The 19334-nt window shown below is 43.0% G+C and overlaps 2 protein-coding genes and 1 non-coding gene across 3 annotated transcripts; 2 read left to right on the forward strand and 1 right to left on the reverse strand.

Moving 5' to 3' along the window:
- Positions 1–7936: 7936 nt before the first annotated feature.
- Positions 7937–8040, reverse strand: LOC122679758. The gene has a single exon (XR_006336543.1). It is a non-coding gene; the product is annotated as a U6 spliceosomal RNA (small nuclear RNA).
- Positions 8041–17458: 9418 nt separating this feature from the next.
- LOC122679322 (acyl-CoA 6-desaturase-like) lies at positions 17459–18335 on the forward strand. The gene has a single exon (XM_043879919.1). The coding sequence runs from the start codon at positions 17484–17486 to the stop codon at positions 18333–18335; it is 852 nt and encodes a 283-aa protein (XP_043735854.1). The 5' UTR covers positions 17459–17483.
- A 75-nt stretch (positions 18336–18410) lies between these two features.
- On the forward strand, positions 18411–18893 carry LOC122679323 (acyl-CoA 6-desaturase-like). Its single transcript, XM_043879920.1, has one exon. The coding sequence runs from the start codon at positions 18411–18413 to the stop codon at positions 18891–18893; it is 483 nt and encodes a 160-aa protein (XP_043735855.1).
- The last annotated feature ends 441 nt before the right edge of the window (positions 18894–19334 follow it).

Genomic DNA, 19334 nt, shown 5'->3' on the forward strand with positions numbered 1-19334 from the left:
GGCTACAGTCCATGGGGTTGAAAAGAATCTGACACAATGAGCGACTTCACTTTCACTTAATGCATATGTATGAAATCTAGAAAGATGGTAATGATCCTACTTGTAGGACAGCAAAGGAGATGCAGACATAAGAGACTTTTGGACACAGTGGGATAAGGATAGGGTGGGTTGATTTGAGAGAATAACATTGAAACATACATTACCATGTGTAAAATAGATAGCCAGTGGGAGTTTGATATATGACACAGGGAACTGAGAGTTGGTGCTTTGTGACAACCTAGAGGGGTGGGACTGCCCTGGTGGCTCAGACGGTAAAGCGTCTGTCTACAATGCGGGAGACCAGGGTTCGATCCCTGGGTCAGGAAGATCCCCTGGAGAAGGAAATGGCAACCCACTCCAGTACTCTTGCCTGGAAAATCCCATGGATGGAGGAGCCTGGTGGGCTACAGTCCATGGGGTCACAAAGAGTCGGACACAACTGAGCAACTCCAGAGGGGTGAGATGAGGAGGAAGGTGGGAAAAGGTTCAAGAGTAGGGGGACATATGTATACCTGTGGCTGATTCATATTGATGTATGACAGAAGCCATCATAATATTATAAAGTGATTTATCCTTTAATTAAAATTTTTTAAAAAGCAAGAAACAAATGGTGCTGGTCTGTCACATTTCCTAAGGGAAATAATATTAACTGCACAGGACAAAAATCTCAGAATGAAGACACCTGCATGTGATAGCATCCAGATTGATTTACTTGGAAGGATATAGTAGAGAATGAGAGTCTTCAGTACAACTGATTTAGCGGTGGTTTATAGAAACTTTGAGGAACATTACTGTGTAGTAGAAAGGGCACCTTGCTGGGAATCTAAAACATTGAGTTGGGGTTTGAATCAAGATCCTGCTTATTTGTGGGTGTTACGCCTTGGACAAGTCACTCTCAGAGGCTCAGGGTCAATATTAGCAAAGTGAGGAAACAATTGCCCGTGCTGCCTCATGGGAGTGTTATTAAAATTCTGGGAGGTAGATTATGAGAGAAAGCTCTGGAAGATACAAAGCCTTTAAGAGTGAGAGCCGGGTTAACCATTATCAAGGTGTCCTTGTTGAGTCATGGTCATATGACCCCCAGAGATGCAGGAGTTAGACTCATAAAAAAATTAAGGGATCACATAATGAACTCCCTAATTTCACATGAGAAAACTGATGTCTGAAGAAACTGACTTATCCATCTGGTTTAGATCAAGGGGACTCACAGTGGGAGCTTGGGCCCTTCCTCACTGAACTGAGATACTGTGTTTACAGAACAAAGGGCCACAGTGAGCAGGAAATCTGCAAAACTTCTGCCTTTGCAGAAGGTAACCAAACTGAGTTCACCTGGCAGAATGGATAATTAGAACAGTACAGTTTCCAGAAACACAGTAAGAACTTTGTAGATAATGTTAAGGGCTTCCCAGGTGGCATTAGTGGTAAAGAATCTGCCTGCCAATGCAGGAGACATGGGCTTGATCCCTGGGTTGGGAAGATTCCCTGGAGGAGGGCATGGCAACCCACTCCAGTATTCTTGCTTGGAAAATCCCATGGACAGGGGAGCCTGGCAGGCTACTGTCCTGGGGGATTGCAGAGTCAGAGACGAGTGAAGCAACTTAACACACACACACAGATAATGTTAAACTTATTTTGTAAAATGATTCTTTGGAAGTCATTTTGAAGAAGAATGTGATAAAAAATCTTAGCAATCACAGTCTGGTAAGGGCACAGTTTACAATGGCATTTATTCGAGGCTTAGATTGTACGGTAATATTATATCCTAGATTATTTGACAGACAGGGGTGTGGGTTTTTAAGGCAAGTGGATTAGAGGGAGATGCCCAGAGAAGACACTGACAAGTCAGCAGCTCTCAGCGAAAGAGGAAAATGAATGATTGTGTCAATGATGTGATGGAGAGATTGACAGCCTAGTTCTTGAACTTGAAACTATTAAAATGCTAATTCTGGTAATCCCACATGCTTGCTGAGGAAGGAAGGATAGAAACCTGTTATAAGGCACTGCAGTTGCAAGTGATCTGTTAACTTTAAAATATCTTTTACTGTGGGAAGGAAATAAAGATCAGAGCAAAAGTAAATGAAACGGAAACTAAAAAGACAATAGACAAGATTAATACAACTAAGAACTGATTCTTTGAAAAGATAAAATTGGCAGACTTTTAGCTAGACTCACCAAGAAAAAGGACAGAAAATCAGAAATGAAAGGAAATGTTATAACAGATACTACAGAAATACAATCATAAGAGAATATTATAATCATACACCAACAAATTTGAAAACATAGAAGAAATGTATAAATTTCTAAAAATGTACAACCTACCACGACTGAATCATAAAGAAGGTGACAATCAGAATAGGTTGAAGACTAGTAAGAAGATTGAATCAGTAGTCAAAACCTCTCAACAAACAAAAGTCCAGAACCAGATGGTTTCACTGGTAAATTCTCCCAAATATTCAAAATATATAAAACTATAAAAGAGGAAAGAACACTTCAAAATCCATTTTATGAGGCCAGTGTAACCCTGATAACAAAATCAGACAAGATGCCATAAGAAAAGATTACAGACCAATATCCTGATGAACATAGCTGCAAAAATTCTCAACACAGTATTAGCAAACTGAATTCAACAGTACATTCAAAAGATCATACACCACCATTAAGTGAGATTTATCCCAGGAATGCAAGGATGGTTCAGCATCTGCAAATCAATTTATGTGACACAATACATTAACAAAATGAAACATAAAAATCATCTCAACATCTATAGAAAAAGCTTTTGAAAAAATTTAACATCCATTATGATAAAAAAAAAAACCTCTCAACAAATGAGTTAGAGGGAAGGTACTGCAACATATTAAAGGTCATATATGATAAGTCCATAGCTAACATTGTACTTAATGGTGAAAAGATGAAACTTTTCCCTCTAAGGACCAAGACAAGGATGTCCACTTTCACCATTTTTTATTCAATATACTATTAGAAGCCCTGACCAGAGCAATTGGGCAATAAAAAGATATAAAAGGCATCCAAATTCTAAAGGAAGAAGTAAAACTCTTACTCTTTGCAGATGACATGATATTAAATGTAGAAAACCCAAAAGATTCCATCAAAAAATTGTTAGAACTAATAAATTCAGTGAATTTTCAGGGTACAAAACTAAATTTAAAAATCTGTTGGGTTTCTATATGCTAATAATAAGCAATCAAAGAAATTAATTTACAATTCTATTTACAGCTACAACAAAAGAATAAGATAGCCAGGAATAAATTTAATCCAGGAGGTAAAAGATCTGTCTTCTGAAAACTATAAGATATATTTTTAAAATTTATTTATTTTTAATGGAAGAATATTTGCTTTACAGTACTGTGTTGGTTTCTGCTAAACATCAACATGAATCAGCTATAGGTGTACTCATGTCCTCTCCCTCTTCAGCTTCTCTCCCACCTCCCTCCCCTCCCACCGTAGGTTGTTACAGAGCTCCAGTTTGAGTTCCCTGAGTCATATGGCAAATTCCCACTGGCTATCTATTTTACATATGGTAATGTATGTTTCCATGTTACTCTCTCCATACATCCCAGCCTCTCCTTCCTCCCCTCCATTGTGTGTTCATAAGTCTGTTCTCAGTGTCTATGTCTCCATTGCTGCCCTGCATATAATTTCATCAGTACCATCTTTGTAGATTCCATATATATGTGTTAGTATACAATATTTGTCTTTCTCTCTCTGACTTACGTCACTCTGTATAATAGGTTCTAGGTTCATCCACCTCATTAGAACTGACTCAAATGCATTCACTTTTATGGCTGAGTAATATTCCATTGTATATACATACTGCAGCTTCTTTATCCGTTCATCTGTCAATGGACATCTAGGTTGCCCCCATGTTCTAGCTATTGTAAATAGTGCTGCAGTGAATGTTAGGCTTCATGAGTCTTTTTCAGTTTTGGTTTCCTCAGGGTACATGCCTAGGAGGGGGATTTCTGGGTCATATGGTGGTTTTATTCCTAGTTTTTTTAAGGAATTTCCATAGTGTCTTCCATAGTGGCTGTATCAATTTACATTCCCACCAATGGTGCAAAAGGGTTCCCTTTTCTCCACATCTTCTCCAGTATTTATTGTTTGTAGACCTTTTGATGATAGCCATTCTGACCTGTGTGAGTGATATCTCATTGTAGGACAACTACAAGACACTGATGAAAGAAATTGAAGGTACACATCAGTGGAAATATATGCTTTGGATTGGAATAATAATTATTGTTAAATGGTCCATACTACCCAAAGCAACCTACAGATTCAATGCAATCTCTATCAAACTTTCAATTGTGTTTTTCGTAGATATGGAACAAACAATCCTAAAAGTTGTATGGAACCACTAAGACTCCCAAATAGTCAAAACAATCACGAGAAAGGACAAAACTGGTGATATCATGCTTCTTGATTTCAAGCTATGTTATAAAGCTGCAGTAATCAAAACAGCACGGTATTGGCAACAAAACAAAAGCACAGACACATAGATCAATGGTACAGAATAGAGAACCCAGAAAAAAACCCCATGCCTATGTGATCAATTACTTTAAAACAAAGGAGCCAAGAATATGCTGTGGAGAAAGGATAGTCTCTTCAGTAAATGGTAGTAGAAAAACTGGACCACTATCTTACACCATACACAAACATTAACTCAAAATGGATTCAAGACTTGGATGTGAAACCTTAAGCCATAAAACTCCTGGAAGAAAACAGGTGGTAAGCTCCTCGAGACACTACCCTACACTGATCAGGATGGCTGTTATAAAAATAATAACATATACAAATATTAAATCATTATGTTGTACACCTGAAACTAGACAATGTTATGCCAGTTATTCCTCAAAAACCATCCTTTTCTGTTAAGAAAGATTTCATGGTTCATTAGGTGCAAGAATGCTTTAGTTGTTAAGGAAATAAGAAATATGAAGATGAAACATGGATAATAACATTTTCAGATGGGAACTTCCTGTATTTTCTAAAGAAAACATTTGGTGGAGAGGTTCTGTGATCGTGGCAAGGCGTATGTCTCAAATTAAGGATATGCCTTGCTAGATATATGAAGAGCTATGTCTTTAAATGACTTAACAGGACATTTTCAAGCAACTCAGCACTTGGCAGATTTAATTTTGACGAGCAGGAGCAGGTGGGTGGCTTAGGCTTCTCAACCTTGAAGAGATGACCCTGGATGACTTTGTTTTTTTTCCCTGATAGTTGCAAGATAAAATAAGATTTAATTAAGGAACTTGGAAACGGTATCTCAGTTGTGCAGGTGAAAGGGAGAGGAATGTGTGACAAATAGAAAGAAACAGGTGTAATGAAAGCATGGGATGATGTAAGCCCTGGGAAATACACTGGCAAGGCATCCCTGGGGATGAAACTTGCAAGAACAGTTTCTGTTTAGACAAATGAAACCCAACCAGCAATAGTGCTTGCACATGTACTTCAGTAACTTCTGAGTCTGAGATCTCTCTTCTGTTTTTGTGCAGCTGAGTGAGATTTCAAGGCTGAGGGAAGTCACCTCCCTACAGGCTTGTACCTTTTGAGAGCTTTGAGAGGCTTTAAATGCTTTGAAAAAATATGTAACTGTTCTGAAGTTGTTTTAAACTGTAACCATCTTGACCTCATCTTTCATTTTTTTTTTTCCCCTGATGATTCTATTTTCTTCCTTCGGGCCCTCCCCCTCCCCTTCTGCTTCCTCTCCTCTCTTTTCCTCCCCTTCTGGGTAAAGTTTCTGGCACCTGGCTTGTTTGCCAGGAAAAAGACAACTGCTTGCAAAGGAGATCTAACCCTTTCCTGCGTGCTCACTGCATTGGGCTCTGACCATCCTGGCTGGGGTGGGGGTGGACAGCTGGGCTGTGCAGGGGTTCCTGGGCTCCCACAAAGGGAAATGCCCCTCCTTGTATCCTGGACCCCTCTTCCCAGGATGTAGGCCAGATCAGGGGTTACAGAAAGATTTTGAAATCTTTGAAGCCTGCCTAACTTTCCAAAAAAGTGCTTTGGTAGGTTAATCATTGACGTAACATTTTGTACTTGGGAGCATATGATTATGGGCACATAAAGAACGTACTCTGCTGCTTAGCTTCTCAGAAAAAAACTCTCTGCTGCAGTTTGGGGACACATGCAAAGCTGCAGTCAGCGACTGCTGGGAGGATCCGTACAGTAGACTGAACAGGGTTAGAGTGAGGTGTTTGATTTGCTTTTGTTTGTTTGGTATAAAATTCTATCAGCTTCTCTTATATTCACATCTCACACTGAATTTATGAAAGTTTTGTAAATCAGGATAAAGCTACATATGTTAATGTATGTCCACACCCCCATTTGTCTTTAAAAATTGTGACCCTTATTACATTTGTACTGTTCTTTTTCTTCTTTCACACTGCTTTCTCCCACTGTTCTCTTCTTAGATCTTTCTGTGAGTCTGTCTACACCTATGAAATAGAAAATTAACATTAATTATTTATATAAACACACAGACTCATAACTAATTAAAAATTGTTACTTCAGTTCTTACCTTTCATTTCATTTTTATTTTGCTTCCTCCTCTTTCTGTCTTCGTCTTCCTCCTCTTCTTACTCCCCTCTGCTTCTCTTTCTTGATATCTCTCCCTAAATATATATATATACACACACAAATATTATATTTATTTTTCTAAACCTTGATCATTTGATTAAGGTGGTGTTTGCCAGGCTTTGCCACTGTAAAGTACTATTTTTCTCTTTGCAGTTAAACAGTTTGTGAGGAGATGCTTTACAACTGCATAAATCTCCTGTTTGATAGTAAATTTGCACCCACTCATGTTAGCAGATAATTTCCCAATTCCGTCATGTTATTAATGAATGTAGATTAAATGATGGAAACAGAAAATTAAAACACATTTTATCACAGATTACATGCAACGCTCACTTTACTGCCCTACAGTATATTTTATAGATGATTTATATAGCCTACAGACACATAATTTCAACTGTAATGTAAGAGAAATGGAAGAGTAGTGATTTATTTAAAAAATAATATGCATTTCAGTATGTGAATGTGTTGGTACTTCTTCACGAGAGGACACATTGAAGAAGTTGGATGTGGCATCTAAAACATATGCATAGGATTTAGATGATTATAAATAGGGTTTCACCTACATGAATGTGGGGCAAGAGCCTTGGATATATATGATATCATATAGGGTGGAGAAGAGTGCTTTGCCCCATGGCACCAGCCCGTTCACTTCAGGACATCTGCCATCTCTGGTCTGCAACCACTGGATGGCTTTGGGGTCCTCTTACCATTGAGACAATAAAATAACCCCCACAAAAGTCCAAAATGTCCCCTGGAGGTGGTGACATTGGTTGAGAAACACTGTTTTAAAATTTCTCATAAGCACAGATTGCTGCCCTCCATCAAAAAATAAATAAAGCAGCAGCCCATATATTGTTTTTTTTTCTCTTAGTATTCTGTGGTAATTTTGTCATCCCTCACCTGTTTGCTTTAGAATTCTCTATTGCATCTTCTAGGTCTTGGGACCCATGAGACTTTTCTATTTCCACAGATACATAATGTGTTGATTTGAGGTTTTGGAAAACAATATCAAATAGCATGACCTACCCAACTGACCACTTTGTGGGGTTGAATACAGAGATTAACATACCCTTCAATTAGATCAGAAAGATAGGAGACATTTCCTAGAACTCACACTGAGGCTCTAAACGTTCCACACATTTTTCCCCATCAAATTTTGCAGGTGTCTTTAACTACACTATAAAAGTTTTTGCCACCAAGTGTTCCTGAATGAGGATTGAAATCTGGAACAGAAATGTGATTAGATAAAAGGGAGGTCTGGTTTGGGAAGGCTGTCTTGTTATATTGTTTTTGTTTTTTTTAAAATATGAAATGCTTCATGAGTTTGCGTGTCATCCTTGCACAGGGACCATGCTAATCTCTGTATCGTTCCAATTTTAGTTTATGTGCTGCCGAAGCGAGCACTGTCTCGTCACAATGAAACGGAAATGTTATAAACAAGTGCTTGGGTGACCAGCAGTCCAGTAGTGGAGCACGAGACTGCTGCTAATCTGAGTGATCAAGGAAGTTTTGACAAAAGAGGGCCTTGATCACCTGATTAATGAATCTGTTATAAACAATAACAATGCAATCTAAGGACTCTTAAGCGCAATTCTGTTTGATCTGAGGGGTTTTTGTTGACTCAAGTTTAGATAGACATACTAACAGGAACATGCTCTGTCACTATTGGTTATCATTGGCATAGTCCTTGGACCCATTTTCTCTCTCTCTCCATCTTGGTCTCTCTTTTGCTTTTTCAGACCTCTCATAATTTCTTTCTTAGGTTTTTTCATGTTCCAGCTTTTCATACTTGATGAGTCTGACATTTTAACTGAGCTGACCAAATGGTCTCATGACCTTTGTGCTCTATAATTACATTTACATGGACTTCCCTGGTGATCCAGTGGTTATGACTCTATGCTTCCACTTCAGGGGCCTTCCACTGCGGGCTCAATCCCTGGGTCAGGAAGATCGCTTGGAGAAGGAAATGACAACCCAACTCCAGTATCCCTGCCTGGGAAATCCCATGGACAGAGGAGCCTGGTGGGCTGCAGTCCATGGGGTCGCAAAAGAGTTGGATATGACTTAGCAACCGAAAAACAAAAACAATAGGTCATCAGCAGAGAAAGAGACTGGAAGTACCTGCTAAACGAAGATGGAGTACATTAATTTTGTGATCTTTTAGCTTTGTGGGTTTTTTCTTTGTTCTTTCAGGATGTTTTATGCAACCTTCCCTTGTTAAGAATCTCTTCCACAGGAGTGTTTCGGGTTTGTTGACCCGGGTCATTACTGCTTTGGCTGGTGGTAACATGACAAACTGGCGTGACAGGACAAAAATGAGTTGATTATTTCAGCTGTGTTTGCTGGGCGTCTCATTCACAATAAAAGAGAGGCAGAATGTGTAGCAATGGGAACACATAGCTCCTCATTATCCCTTTGTTGTACCATCCATTCAGCAAATGTTTATAGGATCCCCTTTATGCTTCCTAGTGGGAGACCAAGAGGCAGAGTGGCTGGGTTCCCATGGCTACGACAGGAGGCAGGGGGAGGTGCAAAGAATTCGGGATGAGGCATTAGATGGCCTGGCTTCCCCTTCAGTGCCCTCTCTTACCAGCTATCATGTCTGAACCTCAGGCTCCTTACAAAATACTTGATTTGTCTACAGTCCAATATGATTGTGAAAGTCAAGGGAAATAGGAAAATTGGAGTATTATAAAAAATTTTTTTTTTTAAATTATGAGACACTGGGCAGCTTTTTTGAGACCTGGGAGTCTGGGGTACAGGGGTGACAGCCAACCATGGTAGCTCCGTTCTGCACCACCCAGGGCTGCCAAGAGGACTGTGTGTTACAGAGCCAGCCCTTTGAATGAGGGTGGAGTGGGCCAGGCAACAAGTCCTATTGTCTCTTCAGCCTCAAAATGTCAGCATTGAACTCATCACATCTTAACCTTGGCTTGAGGCCACCACTTGCCCTGCCCGGTCCTCTGTGGCCCTAATACCCCAGTCTTTTGAAGTTGATGGCATGGAAGGCAGCCATGTCCTCCCCCAGTTTGATCCTTGGCTGCACTGGCAGGACCGGGGTGGACATGACTCGAATGGCTTGTCATTGTCCCCATCATAGACTCGCAATTCTGTTTACTGTGTCTGCCAAGAATGGAGACTATCAAGAGTCGGTTTCCACTGAATAATTCAGAGGGTGTTGAACAAAGTCAAACCGCAAATAATAAAATTGGAGAAAAAGAATTGGATTTAGGGTTAGATGATCTAGGGTCTAGTTTGGGCTCTCTTACTTCCCTCTTGTAAGGCTTTGGGAGAATTCCTTCAGCTTTTTGCACTGCCATTTTCCAGTCGGCAAGAGGAGGCTAATGCTGGCTGACCCTATCCTATTACAGAGCTATCTGAGAGTCAGATGGGTTATTTCACTGTTTTTTTTAAAAAGTCAATCTAAAAAGAAATTATACAAATGAACTTATTTACAAATCAGGAACAGACTTATACACTTAGAGAAAAGAATTATGGTTGCCAGGAGTGAGAATTGGAGGAAAGGATAGTTTGGGATGGACAGGTACACACTGCTGTATTTAAAATGGATAACCAACAGGAGTCCACTGTAGACACCTGGAACTCTGCTTAATGTTATGTGGCAGGCTGGATGGGAGGGGAAGTTGCGGGAAGATAGATACATGTGTATGTATGGCTGAGTCCCTTCGCTATTCACTTGAAACTATTATAACATTTTTAATTGACTATACCCCAGTATAAAATGAAAGTTAAAAACTGGAATTCTAGCCACTAGAATTTACTGAGCATTTATTACAAACCTGACTTAATGTTAGGTATTTTACATATATCATCACATTTAATCTTCATAACAATCTTCGGAGGTAGGTACTGTTATCTCTATCTTGTCAGAGATGATGCACTTGCCTAAGAGGACACACTGCCAGGTGAACTTGCTGGAATTCAAATCCAAGTCTGACTGACTCTTAACATTGCACCTGCCAACTCAATAGGAGAAATGTATATTTTGACCCTCGGCAGTAAATTAGTGAGTTCTGTGCTTGGATAGACAAAGACAGAACAAACAAAAAACAACTCTCCAAATCCGATCTTTGTATCTTAATCCAAATAGGACTTCTGTGTTTGTGAGAGGAAAGGTCAGGCTAACCACATGTATCAGATTAAAAATGAAGGGTTCTTCAAACACTGCACCTAAGTGGGCGTTTAAGCTGGGAGTATTAGTAGGAGATGCCGACTGATGTGTCTGCTGTGAGAATCCACAGGGAGAGTGAGTATCACGATGAATATCCACCTTGAATGCTGGGAGTCAAACACAAGCCGTCAGCAGGTGGTTGGATCGACAAATCCATCTTGAATTTGGCTGCCAGCAAGCATTTCACATCATCCTTGCTGGCCAGAGCTGAAACTCACTAGATTTAAATGAAAACTGCTGACAGGAAGTGCAGCGATTTCAGTTTTGTGGTGGAAGGTGTGAAGTGCAAAGACAAGTGTAAACCTCTAAGCATTTTGTTTCTAGGGATCTAGGAGAAGATTTAAGAAGCTGGGTGTTTTAGATTCATGGCCTTCTGCGTAGGGTCCTATTTTAAAACTGGTCCCTGGGTTGCAGAAGACAGAGAAACAATACAGCCATTCACTATGACTTGTTATAAAACTTAGCTAGTGCTTTTTAAAAATAGTGTCAAACCAAATTAGCTCTGGGCACCTGCTGGAGCTTATGTGTTTTCAGACAGACTTGTTTGCTGTCAGCCAAAAAAAAAATCAACCCAACAAAACCCTCCACCCACATGGTTTGTTATAAAACCTGACACTCCTAATGCTTTTCCAAGCTACTTTTCTTAGATCAAATCATTCAAATACAGAAAAAAGACATTTGACACCTTGAAAGAATGGGGCAAGTTATTTGTTGTTAGATAAGGTCTCGGGGTCAGGTGAAGAAGAAAGGTAGATGTTAAATGATGTGATGTATTAATCCCATTGTAAAAGGTTTTCTAATTCTTTAGGTGAAAAATTTCAACACTGATACTATAATATGGCTGGAACTTGAGGATTTACAGATGCATCCCTGTTATCTGAGCTGTCAAGTGATTTGAACATTTTGTTTATATATCGGACAGAAGAGAGATAGATGCTGGCTAAATGAACAATGGCAATAATTATAGCAAGAAAAATGGCAAAAATCACTTCATGGAGGTTTTATATCAAAATGGCAATAGCAAAAGCTGTTAATTGCTCACAGAGGATGCTGAAATCTGGACCAACATTGACAAGTGAAAAACTCATTTCTGAATTCTGAGTGCTCTGGGAGTATCTTAGACTTTGCAAACCTCACCTAAACTTTCACCTCCACTGGCTCTCTGATTGCCGTTCAAAAATAATTCTATTTTTTATGGCATTTTATATGGCAGAAAGGCTTGGAGAAGAAGCCTGTCTTACCATCATTAGGTACATGTCAATGAATAAAATACAACAGACTTACTAGTGATTCACCCTGCCTTCCTGAATAATTTTGAATAATTGCTTTCCTAAATACTGCAGGTTCTCAAAATCAAATTAGTATCTTAGAAGTTCTGATGGGGTACTTGTGATAATAACAACATGGATAATGATGCTGCTTCCACTTATTAAATACCTGGTATTGAAATAGATACTTTCTATGCATTTTTGATATACATGATAACAACTGTGTAAAACAGTTATTCTTAGCCCCATTTTATAAATGGGGAAACTGAGCATCTTAGCATTAAAAACACAGTTAAAATCAAGGGAATATTATTAATAGAATTTGAATCAAACAGCCTGACTTAAAACAATGTCGTTTCCTTTATACAAGGCGGAGGGGAAAGGCAGAAGAGAAGGTCAAAGAAGACATTCATTCCACAAAATAACCCATAAAATAGCAAACTGACTTTCCTCCCCTGCGTAGGGCTTTGAAACCTGAGATACAAATATGATATTGTTAGGTAGTTAGAATAGGGAAAAGGAGTCCAGAATGGCGGTGGCTAAAAGACCTGGAAGGGAAAAGTCCACGAAAATAGCACAAAGGAAGGTCCGAGGACTGGAGTGAGGACCTCAGGTAAAACACAGCACTCCTGGCTGGCCCAGTTTACACAGGACAGGCCCAGGGAGAGGAAAACATATAAAAAGAGGAGCCAAAGCTCGCTCTCTCCCGCACGCTGGGGCTCTCTCCTCTTCGCATCTTTCGATCAACGTGCCCTCATGCCTTGAAGATGGATTTTCCTGCTATTATCTAAATAAAATAGAGCTGTAACACTGATTTATCTAAGAGCTATAACACGGTCTGTCCAAGACCCGAGAGCTGTGACACGCTGAGGGGGCTTTAATGTCCGTCACTCCAAATCCTCGTTGTGACGAGACAAAAACCGAGGCGCATACACTCACCTGACACCTTCTTCACCCCTGCTTCTTGCATTCCCCCAGCTCCTCAGCAATCACCTTGGGGGTTGGCAGCATCCCCTGAATTGTAGTTTTGGGAGCGCTCATTCACATTTGGAGGCTAGAAATCGCCGATGGCTGTGACATGTCTTGTTTGTTAATATGGCAGGAGATAGTTTCATTTCACACAGCTCTGTGCCAACTGGGTTTCAGCCCCTGTCCTCAAGGAATTCATATTTTAGTGGGTGAGAAAGAGGCTTGTGTCAGTGTCACAGTAGCGAACAGAAGGCACAGCTATTGAGTAAATCAAAGAGGATCCAATAGTGGCAAAGAATCCAGCTGCCAATGCAGGAGACACAGGTTCAATCCCTGGGACGGAAAGATCCCCTGGAGAAGGAAATGGCAACCCGCTCCAGTGTTCTCGCCTAGAGAATCCCAAGGACGGAGGAGCCTGGTGGGCTGCAGTCCATGGGGTCGCAAAGAGTCAAACATGACTCAGTGACTAATGACAGCCACAACAACAATGAGATCTTCACAGGCCGGGGTTAGGGCGCCCGTAAGGGAGCGTGCAGGGCTTCAGAAGGGTCCGTGGAAGGAAGCAGTTACTGGAACCTAGAGAAAGAGAGACAGTCGGGGTTCCTAGATGGAGCTGAAATCTTAGATGGGTGGATACAGGTAGGGACTATATGGGTAGAGAGAATAAACATCTCATCTCACTCTACTTCTGTCCTCTGATCTCCTGATATTCCTCAACCAGACATCAGGAGGCAAGTTCACTGATGTGGTTCTTAGAGGTCAGCAGAAACCTCTGGAAGCAGAGATCAGGGTGGAGGAGAGGGGAGACTAGATCTGGGGGGCATAGTCCATTTCTCTACCTCCCTCTGTATCCACTCTTGCCCTTCACTCAGGTAAGTGTTTGTGTCCCAACAGAGGGAGCATTGTCCCATCAGTTAATCACTGATACGTATGTCATCTATTTGGTTGTACTCTCAGCTGAAAATGTTAGCAATCACCAGCGTTCTTCGTGTAAAATCATGAGGATGTGGGGGAGAAAGGGGAAAATAAAGTATTGCTGCTATGTTTTCTATTAATATTAATACTTCTGTAGATTGCCACAAGAGTTAACTGGTAGCCATTATTGATTTTGTTCAGGAGCCAATCCTGAACAAAAAGCCAATGCTTCCTCTGTTAACGTCTCACCCAGATAGTGTGCTTTACCTAGTGAGGTGGTCCAAACCATCATTCCCGTGGGATTTGCATCCTTGGATGTCTGTCTTAATTGAGTTGCTGCAATTTTTCATTGATCAGGGTTATTGGTCAGTTTTCCATTGACCAGAGTTCTAGGAGGTGCTCTAGTCTTTCACACATAGAGTCCTTCATACCTCTGTTATATAGCAGCAGTCCAATTTCCTCCTGGTAATTGGGATCAATTTCCCTGGCCAGTAGAGAAACCTTTTTCCTTTGTCAACTCAGCAGCAAGAGAATTTCAGAAAGGTCAGAGGTCAGCCTCAGAATTCATCAGAACAGTGATTGAGTTTCCCTTGGGCACTAAGATGTCTAAATCCACTGAGCTCAAAGCCATGTTGATAGGGAACAAAATTTCTTTCAGTTGCGAGGAAGATGAAAAAATTCACTAGATAATAATAGTGAGAGGGAGTACTTTTACCTTCTCCCTTTGGTTCCTGAACCCATGAACTCTGGCTCTGGAGGACATAGAACCACGTTGTGGAAACTGATTTAAGGCATATATTGTATTCTATAGGGTGGGACCCCACCCTCATAGTATTTCCTGGTGGTCTCTTAGCTAGTGCAGTAGATAATATTTAAACAGACCACTCTCTTATTTTGTCAAGCCAGTTACCTTTGGAGGGAAAGACCAATCAATTATACATATGCACGAGCATTACTATTCTTTTTTTGCCTTAAAATATTTCCTCTGGATACAGCATGTGAGTGGGACATGAATGGCAATAGTTAGAGCATTCTGTAAGTCCACATGGAGGGGCTGGAAAAAGCACTTTAGGCAGAGAAGACAAATGTATACCCAGAATATGAGTCTAAGTTGTGGGGACAAATCTTTACCCCTTCCATCACGAAGGAAGGCCAGTGTAAGTCCAGGTGACTGGCTGGACCTCTGGGAAAGTCATTTTATGTGTTTAATTTTGGGGGGAAAGTCATTTTATATCAGGGGTTTGGTGTTGGCTTCTACTGTTGACATGTTGGACACTCAGCAGGTGTGGTAGCTGGATGAGCTTTGATAAGCCGATGCCTAGCCTTTATCCCTGTTACTGTGGCCACTATTTTTTTTTTAAAGACTTTTTTGATGTGGATCATTTTTAAAGTCTTTATTGAGTTTGTTACAATATTACTTCTGTTTTATGCTTTGATTTTTTGGCCAAAAGGCATGTAGGATCTTAGCTCCCTGACCAGGGATCCAACCCACACCCTTTCCACTGGAAGGCAAAGTCTTAACCACTGGACCACCAGGGAGGTCCCCCATGGCCACTCTTTGCATGGACCACTGAGCAAACACTGAGGAGGCTAAGGAAAGAGGCTACTGTCAGAAATTAAATAGGTCATTTTGTCTGCCTGATTGAGAGCCTCCTTCAAAGTGATCCTTGTGGTGAATGTCTTCATACCTCATGTGCATTCTGAGTCCACCCACATATCTCTCCCCCACTCACCTTCACCATCCATTTCCCAATTTTGATTGCAAGTCTGTGACTAGCCCGCCAGCACTATTAGCTCTTTCCTGTGAGTCAGTGTTGAACTAGACCTCAGTGGCTTTTCCTTTCTCACAAACAACCCGAAGCTTTCCTTGTGGGGGAGGGTTTACAATAACCACTGTTTTGCAGGGGTGGCCTGAAAGGCATAGAGTAGAGATTTATTTGTGACCAGGCATTTTTCTCCTCTCTTAACTGATCACAAGAAACTCCCAGTGACCCCTTGGGACTGGGGGGAGAGATGTCCTTTCCAGACATGCTGAGTCTGATCTGTATTGTAGAACTTCTAGTTGGTTTATTTGTGTACTGGGTTTTATTTGTAGCTCGTGAGTTCTTTATTTGCGGCATGTGAACTCTTAGTTGCAGCCTGTGGGACTAGTTCCCTGGGGCAAAAACCAGACCCCCCTGCATTGGGAGCTCGGAGTCTTAGCCACTGGACCACCAGGGAAGTCCCTACAATTTCTAATTTATGATGGAATGCTGCTGTATATAGTCAACTTTGTGATTTGGTGGATCAGATAAACAACTAATTCATGATAGTTCAAAATTGCAATATCACTTGATGCTACATGGTGTAGGCTTTCACCTTCTACCAGAGCTTGGGAATAAGCCAAGAGCTGCCTTTCAAATGAAGAGTCATTATTGATAAGAGGGCATGGTTTGTTGAAGGCACATTTGTGGTACCAGCTGAAGGTATCTCCCACAAATTCTCTTACAGGAGAGGTGCTGAGTCAGATTTTGAAGAATGACTTAATACTTACTGGTTGAGTAGACAAGCTATTGAACAGCATGTACATAGATAAGCAAAAGTGACATAACAGAGTATTAATGTAGGGGACTTCCCTGGTGGTCCAGTGGTTAAGAATGTCTCTTCCAATGCAGGGGATGCAGGTTTGATCCCTGGCCTGGGAACTAAGATCTCACATGCCCCAGGGCAACTAAGCCTGCATGCCACAACTAGATAACTCTTGCACTGCAGTGAAGATCCTGTGTGCCTCAACTAAGACCCAGCACAGCCAAATAAATTAATAAGTAAATATTAAAAAAAAAAACCCAGATGTTGTAATACTTATCTGCTGCTGCTGGTGCTGCTAAGTCGCTTCAGTCATGTCCAACTCTGTGCGACCCCATAGACGGCAGCCCACCAGGCTCCTCCATCCCTGGGATTCTCCAGGCAAGAACACTGGAGTGGGTTGCCATTTCCTTCACTGCATGAAAGTGAAAAGTGAAAGTGAAGTCGCTCAGTCGTGTCAGACTCTTAGTGACCCCATGGACTGCAGCCTACCAGGCTCCTCCGTCCATGGGATTTGCCAGGCAAGTGTACTGGAGTGGGGTGCCATTGCCTTCTCCGAATACCTATCTATTAGAGTTATAAAAAAAGAATATCCCCACCGCAAAGCGCGTGGAGCCGCGCGGCTCTCTTTGTGCCGGCATCAGGTGCACACTCTGGAGCGCGGGTCGCCGGCGGGAGCCGGAACAGCGCGGATTGGTGCAGTAGCTCTGATCACTGTGGAAACCCAGGCGGAGGGGAACAAGGGAGGATGCGGAGCCGGAGGGGCGGGCAGAGGAGGCTTCGAGGCCCTGAGCTACCCGGGAGTTCTCTCTGGAGGCAAAAGTCCACTGCTAGGTGGGGGAGGGGATCGGACGGAGGGGACCGCTTGGGGGCACTTGGAAGCGGAAAGGAAAGGCTAGGATACTCAGAACCGAAGCGAGGAGGCTGGGGGGGAGGGGATGTCGAAGGAGGAGGAGACAAAAGCCGAAAGGGCCTGGACCGCACTCACCGCAGTGCACTGGGCCACCCGGTCAGCAGGCAGCATGGGGAAGACGGGGAACCAGGGCGAGGGGGCCACCGAGCTTGAGGCGCCGATGCCTACCTTCTGCTGGGAGGAGATTCAGAAGCACAACCTGCACACCGATAAGTGGCTGGTCATCGATCGCAAGGTCTACAACATCACCAAATGGTCCCGCCGGCACTCGGGAAGCCAGAGAGTCATCGGGCACTACGCCGGGGAAGATGCTATGGACGCCTTCCTGGCCTTCCACCGCAACCTTGATTTTGTGTGCAGGTTCATGAAGCCCCTGTTGATTGGCGAGCTGGCCACTGAGGAGCCAAGCCAGGACCGCGGCAAGAATTTCCAGATCACCGAGGACTTCTGGGCCCTGAGGAAGACCGCTGAGGACATGAACCTGTTCAAGAGTAACCAGTTCTTCCTTCTCCACCTGGCCCACATTATCTCCATGGAGAGCATCGGCTGGTTCACTGTCTTCTACTTTGGCAACAGCTGGATTCCAACCATCATTACGGCCTTCCTCCTTGCTACCTCTCAGGCCCAGGCTGGATGGCTGCAACACGATTACGGCCACCTCTCTGTTTACAAGAAGTCCATGTGGAACCATATCGTACACAAGTTCATCATCGGTCACTTAAAGGGTGCCTCTGCCAACTGGTGGAAACATCGCCACTTCAGCACCATGCCAAACGTGTTCCACAAGGATCCGGATGTGAACATGCTGCATGTGTTTGTCCTGGGCGAGTGGCATCCCATTGGGTACAACAAGAAGACGCTGAAATACCTGCCTTAAAACCACCAGCATGAGTACTTCTTCCTGATTGGGCCGCCACTGCTCATCCCTTTGTACTTCCACTACCAGACCATCATGACCGTGATCGTTTGCAGGGACTGGGTGGACTTGGCCTGGGCCATCAGCTACTATACCCGTTTCTTCATCACCTACATCCCTTTCTGTGGTGTCCTGGGAGCCATCCTTTTCCTCAACTTCATCAGGTTCCTGGAGAGCCACTGGTTTGTGTGGCTCACACAGATGAATTGCATTGTCATGGAGATTGACGGAGAGCCCTACTGCGACTGGTTCAGCAGCCAGCTGGCAGCCACCTGCAACGTGGTGCAGTCCTTCTTCAATGACTGGCTCAGTGGGCACCTCAACTTCCAGATCGAGCACCACCTTTTCCTTACCATGCCCTGGCACAACCTGCACAAGATCGCCCCACTGGTGAGGTCCCTGTGTGCCAAGCATGGCATTGAGTACCCAGAGAAACCGCTGCTCTGGGCCCTGCAAGATATCATCGGGTCCCTGAGGAAGCCTGGGCAGCTGTGGCTGGATGCCTACCTCCACAAATGAAACTGCAGCCCTCAGGGACCCCACAGGAACAGTGGTGGGGGGAGCAGGTGGGGGTGGCGGCCGAAGGGGAAGGTGGGGTTTTGTTCAGAGGGGCGTCAGGAGGCTGTGGTGCGCGGCTCACAGACTTCAGGCTTGGTCTTTCCTCTCTTCCTGTCTGGTCAAGGCTTTCACACCTCCCTCTGACACCCTCCCTCCAGGGCCCCGCCCACTCAGCCCCACCTCCACCCTCTGTCCTTAAGCATCTGCCAGACCAGACGTGCACAGGTGCGGCCTATGAGCCCCCTGCAGCCTGGCCTCCAAGCCACACACCACCCTCTTTTTCTCCCTCACCTGCTCTTCAGGTCTGCAGGGCTGTTCTCAACCAGCAGGTAGGATGACTCTGTGAGCCTGCAGGCCGGCCCCATCCCCTTGGACAGCCACCCACCCTCTGCCCTTCTGTGG

Source organism: Cervus elaphus, chromosome 21, assembly GCF_910594005.1.
Source record: "Cervus elaphus chromosome 21, mCerEla1.1, whole genome shotgun sequence".
NCBI classification, from domain to species: Eukaryota; Metazoa; Chordata; class Mammalia; order Artiodactyla; family Cervidae; genus Cervus; species Cervus elaphus.